Raw genomic sequence first — 6,443 nt, 5'->3', positions numbered from 1 at the left:
AAAAAAGCTAAGATTGCATCAAACACAAAATTTCATCCCAAAACTTAATTTCATACGAAATTAAAATTTAAAAACATAATTTTCGATCATAATATTACATAATTAGGCTTTAGTATCACATGTAAACATAAATTTAAATATGAAGAACTATATATGAATATTAAAGCACCAATTAATCATATTGCATATTTTTTTGGGCAAACATAATTGAAAAATGAAAATAATATCAATTTCTAAAGAAACTAGATCTTCTTATTCACTTTTCTCTTATTGGCGGCTCTTAATAGGTAAATATCATTATTTAAAAGTGAAGATGAGATTTTAGCCAATTTTTATTAAAACCCTAGAAACCTTTTCATCAAAAGCTTATCCGGTTAAAAGTTTATATAAGCATTAAATCACACTGATGCAATAAAATGTATAAAGTCCATACTTATGTGATCTCATTAAATTATTTGGACTCTCATACTGATCTTGTAGTAGAATTAAATTTATCAATTTATTTTATTAAACTATAAAATCACTAATTAATAATAATTCACTTACTAAAAAATTCTAACATTAATAACTTAAAAAATATAACAAAGACTCCAAATTCCTATCATGGATGCATATATATATATATTGTAAATATTTCAATCAACACATTTTTGTAATAGAGATATAGATTTCTCCATGCCATATTAGACTTAAAATTTTCCACGTATGTAGGTAGTAAATCACAAATTCATCTTTTCATTGACATAAACTAGTGAATTAATCAATCAGGTGACGCAAATATATTTCAGTGTTTACGTGATTATATTAAATGTATGATTATGTATGCCTATATTTTATAACATAAATAAAACTTGCAAGGAAAAAGAGGTCAACTTTTGTATTAATAACATTGAATGCTGTGCAAGAGAAGGATGGCATAAATTACCAAAAAGGTTGGCGATCGTACATAATCTAATTCCTAGAGCAGGCCACGGAAATTAACTATCCCTAACTGGAAGCTAAAAAAATCATTGATCTTAACGTACTTCAAATCAAGACCTTTACTCTGCCGTACTTTTTCTGGTTCAACTAACTCAACAACCTCTGTTTTTCTCTTTCTTTCATTTTAATTCACCAACAGACTCTCAACGACCTTTTAAATAACTGCATAATTCATCTATCATCCTCGTGAAAGAGGTGACTCTCACGAGTGATGGTACCCAACCGTCGATGTACATTTACCACCTGTAAGACTGTACAATTTTTCGGGGTATTATTTAATATTGGAGATTATTAATTTTAAATTTTAAGTTTAAAAATTAAGAATTTTATATTTTATTAATAGCTACATCATTCCTGACGACTTTGGGCCTTTTATGTTGATATACAATTTTTTTCATTCACTTTAACTCGTTAATGCAATTGCTTTGTCAGCTCAAATCTTGAGGGAGAAAAATTTTGATGGAATGAGTTAAAACAGGGAGGTAATTTATATTATCCTTATATATGCTCTTTTACGTAAACAATTTAGAAAGAAATATATCTGTTATATAAAATTAATTTAATTTATTTTTTTTATAATTTTTTATACGATTATATTAATCTGATCATTGATTTTTATAATTTATTCACAAAATGCATGCATTTCAACTTTTAAATTAAGCTAAAATGTTTTTTTGTTCAATAATAATAAAAATTTAACCCTTAATATATTAAAAAACATATCATTACCAACTGAAATAATAAAAATATGGATTCACTTAAAACTTTAACTATATGAAGTATAAGAGCAGGTTATTAAATTTAACAGTTAATTTGTAAAATATTAATAAAATACATAAAGTTATAAAAATATAAGATAATTTATTTTAAATTAGTGTAACTTATTCCTTATTTAATTTAAATACTAATTATATAAAGGATTAATCATCTAGAAGTGTTACCGTCAAATAAAACGTGGAATCACCTACAATGCTCGGTTTCTCATAAAATTGTCAATGGATTGGGATTATTAAAGAAATCAAGTCCCAGCTCAGCATGTCCCGCTCATTTAGAAATTATTTTATCATTAAAAAATAAAACAATAATTTTATATTAAATTTAAAATAAAAAAATTAATATTTTAAATATATGAATTAAAATTAAAATTAAAATTAAAATTAATTAATTATTAATTATTATTTATTATTAAAATAATTTAATCCAACCGAGCTTGGGCTAAAGCTATGCCTAAAACTTGACTTGACATTTGGATGCTCTAACTTCTCATTCAACTCTAATAAGTCTTTCCCCACCTTTAAGAAAGATTTTCATTTGGACATTCTAATTTTAGAATTTGAAACTCCAATTTGTAAGCTTTAACTTTAAACTTTGGGACTTCCACATATAATCTAAAAACCCAATTTTATTTTCATTAGTAAAAAAAAAAAACAAAAAGAAAAATAGAGATACATAAACATAGGTGTACAGAGACAAAGATAACAATCAGTTGTCGGCATCGGTGTGGGTTAAAATTTTAAGCTTCTGCCTCTGTTTCCTACGCTAATAATTGCATGCCTCGCTATATATATAACCATGCCCTTCATGATTTCATAGTCATGAATTAGTCAGACATTTTATAACCCAAAGAAAAAAAAAAAAGAAAAAACTAAGCATGGCTACCATTTGCGAGGAACCTCCAAGTCTTCTCCAAGACCTCAAGATCACTATCCAAAACGTTTCCCTTGTTTTTCCGTCCCAACGAACTGAGAGAAAATCCATGTTCTTGTCAAACATAGACAAAGTGCTCAATTTCCCTGTAGAGACCGTCCATTTCTTTCCAGCGCACAAGGATTTTCCTCCTCGAGTTGTGGCTGAGAAGCTTAAAAGCGCATTATCCAAAATCCTAGCGCCATACGATTTCCTGGCTGGAAGATTGAGGTCGAATCCTGAAACCGGCCGTTTAGAGATTGACTGTAATTCAGCTGGAATAGGTTTTGCCGTGGCCTCCAGTGATTACGCACTGGATAGTCTTGGAAACTTAGTTTATCCTAATCCAGCTTTTGGGCAACTGATTTACAAGAGCATGGACAACTTGGAACAAGATGATCAACCACTTTGCATTGTCCAGGTAATAACCAAAAAAAAGAAAAGGCTCGGTAAATTTTTTTTAATTATAAATAAAAATAATTTTTAAATAGATCAAATAATTTATGTATTTATTTTGTGTAAAATATTAACAATTCGTATGTTTATTTTGTATTTTATATGAAAATTATATATTAACACAAAAAACATAAAATTCATTTTCTTTATTTTTGTAAAATTTATGTATAATTTTTTTAAATTTTAAATTATATCATTTTCATATTATTTTATATCGTATCATTATATTATATTTTAAATTATCAAAATTACTTTTAAACATGTGAGAGTTTAAAATTGCATAATTATGCGTAAATTACTTAATAAATCCGGTCTAGCTTAAAAAACCTCTTTGATTAAACTTTTATATCTCAAGTAATTTTTTCACTAAAAAAATCATAATTTTAATAATCAACGATCAAATCCCGAAATATAAATACCAGAAACAATATTTTGTAAGCTCTTCTATAATGATTTCAAGGTTGGAATCCATAGCCTATATTCATAAAAATTTGGCCCATAATTAAAAAAGAAAAAAAAAAGAGTTTGAGTGATTTTTCACTTCATATGCATAAAGTGTCCGTATGTGCATATACGTGACTAACGTGAGTGCAGACAACCTACATACGCCTGCGTACGTATGTTTTTTAAGTTTAGGATTCCTTCGAAATTAAAAGTGGTTGCTTTTCATCTACCCACCGAATCTCATTAATACCACTTCTGTTTTTGTGTGCTAGCATTAATTGCATAGTTTTCATTTTGAAAATGTCACATTCATGTCTCTTTTACAATCCATAATACACATATAGCATGCAACCATTCATTAAATGGTCGGGTTTTGAGGACTGGCAAAGTGTCCTTTGCTTGGTTAAAATTTTAAATGATATCTAATTTAAAAATGATTGGTAACAGATAAATTGGACTTCATTGTTACATTTGAGGAAAACGGACTTATTGTATAGTTTGGACGTTGCATATAACCATGCATAACAACTTGATAATTATAAAAAAATATATAAAAAACCAAATTGATTATTGAAATGAAATGAATGAAATAATACTTACTCTGATACCATATTAATTTTTTAGGATAGACATTCAACTATAAAATTAAATGAAATTAAGTGAAATAAGTCCTGATATATTTACACGGCCCAAATTTAATTGATATAGAATTTCTTTAATGACCACTGTGATCATATCCCAAGACATTGTGACCTCTTTTAATGGTATTATATTTTCATATTATTTCATTTTTGCCTCTTTTTTCTTCGTCCCACAGCTAGTCTCTATCCTGATCACTTTAGCCTCTTTCTTGTTGGTATATAAATAGTACTCTTCTTCACTCATGCGAGAATATCGTAATCATAATTACTTCAAGATCATCGCAAATCCTTACTAGTAAGTTTAATAGTAAAAATTAGAGAAAATTTTGCCTCACAAACTTTGATTATGATTAAAAATATATAGTTTTGTTTATTTATTTAATTATTATCTGACAGGCCCATTACGATCATCACCATCTTCTTTTTATTATGTATCCTTTTTTGTATGTTTTTTTGAGTAGGTGACTTGGTTTAAATGTGGTGGTTTTGCCATGGGCATATTAACCAACCATGTGACTTTTGATGGATTAAGCTTCAAGATCTTCTTAGACAACTTGGGTGCCCTGGCAGCTGACAAACCACTGGCTGTCATCCCCTGCAATGACCGCCAACTTCTAGCCTCTCGATCCCCGCCATGTGCCAGCTTCCCTCACCTTGAGCTGGCCAAATTCAAGGACTCGAACCCTCCCGTCTTTGATGTCACATCTGAAGCCCTAGACTTCAAGGTTTTTCGGCTGACCTCCCACAACATTGGACAACTCAAGGAGAAGGCCAAGGCGTCTGGCGGAAAACGAAACGAAGCACGCATTACCGGTTTCAACGTGGTGACGGCGTTTGTATGGCGATGCAAAGCCTTATCATGGGACAAAGAAACCATCCAAGGGAGCAACCTTGATAGGGTTTCTAAATTGCTTTACGCGGTTGACATAAGGGCTAGGCTGGTTCCTCCATTGCCAAGATCATACGCCGGCAACGCGGTGTTAACAGCATATGCAATGGCCAAGTGCAAGGAGATAGAAGAAATGGAATTTTCAAGATTGGTGGAGCTGGTATCGGAGGGAGCAAAACGAATGACGGACGAGTATGCAAGGTCAGCAATAGACTGGGGAGAGATATACCAAGGGTTCCCAGATGGGGAGTTCCTGTTGTCATCCTGGTGGAAACTAGGGTTTGATGAGGTGGATTATCCATGGGGGAAGCCTAGGTATAGTTGCCCTGTGGTGTTCCACCGGAAGGATATTATCTTACTATTCCCTGATATTGATAAAAACAATGGAGTCAACATCTTGGTGTCTTTACCAAGCAAGGAAATGGACAAGTTTCAGAGCCTCTTAAGGAACTACTTCGCTTAATTAATTATTAGAGAACTCAATTTCAGTAGGTGCATGCGTCTATTGTGTTATTTTGTAATTGTTTAATTATTACGGAACTCAATTTCAGTAAGTGTTTGTAATGAATTGGCAATGTATTGTATTCTATTTGTAATTCCAAAGCTTAATACTGCAAATGGACTGCATGTGCTTGTGGCTATGACTTATGGCTTATGGTATTATTTTATTGTACACGTGAGTTAATTTTAATTCATTGCCATAGAAGTTTTTAAATTTTATAGTACCTGTTACAATATTAGTACATGTTTTATTAATTTTTTAAATACACTCCATTAGGATATGGGAAATGAGATTTATATATATATATATCTATATATGTAACAAATGTGTATGTGATATAATATAAGGAAACTTCCAATTATTTTATTATAATATAGCAACTGTCGGTGTGAATATATTATAAGCAAACTTATTAAGGGATTATATTATATAATTAAGTAACTCAATTCTCTTAATTAGCATCCTAATTATAATGCGTTCGATCTAAACATTCATAGTTTTAATGGGAGATTTTACTTTTTTCTCATGCAATAAACACAAAGTATAGCGTGATCCTAGAAGAAAAATCATAGGCCTCATTTGGAAGCCGTCGGAAGGTCGGCGCGGCTCGGTTGGAGCTACTTTTTGGCCATTATCACATTGATCTACCATTTGACTTTTCTTAGACGCGATACGATTGGGCATTTAATCGGCTCGCAGCTTTAGGTTGGCAACCGGAGATGGAATCTTCTAGTGGCCAACTGAGTTTTATTTTTATTTTTTTATTTTTTTTCATGTTTATCCTTAGCGCAGCCGATTATTGCCCATTACAGAACAGTCAACTTTCTTCTTGTTTCTTTTTAAT

General features: G+C 30.7%; 1 protein-coding gene across 1 annotated transcript; it reads left to right on the top strand.

Moving 5' to 3' along the window:
• Positions 1 to 2,526: 2,526 nt before the first annotated feature.
• GLC (HXXXD-type acyl-transferase family protein) lies at positions 2,527 to 5,730 on the top strand. The gene is made up of 2 exons (XM_022891803.2): positions 2,527 to 3,088; positions 4,670 to 5,730. The coding sequence occupies exons 1-2, from the start codon at positions 2,633 to 2,635 to the stop codon at positions 5,558 to 5,560; spliced, it is 1,347 nt and encodes a 448-aa protein (XP_022747538.1). The 5' UTR covers positions 2,527 to 2,632; the 3' UTR covers positions 5,561 to 5,730.
• The last annotated feature ends 713 nt before the right edge of the window (positions 5,731 to 6,443 follow it).

This window comes from Durio zibethinus, chromosome 12 (assembly GCF_047325235.1).
Source record: "Durio zibethinus cultivar Kanyao isolate XHJ-2024 chromosome 12, ASM4732523v1, whole genome shotgun sequence".
Lineage (NCBI taxonomy): Eukaryota > Viridiplantae > Streptophyta > Magnoliopsida > Malvales > Malvaceae > Durio > Durio zibethinus.
The sequence above is the reverse complement of the archived record's forward strand: the minus strand, read 5'-3'. Positions and strand labels throughout refer to the sequence as shown.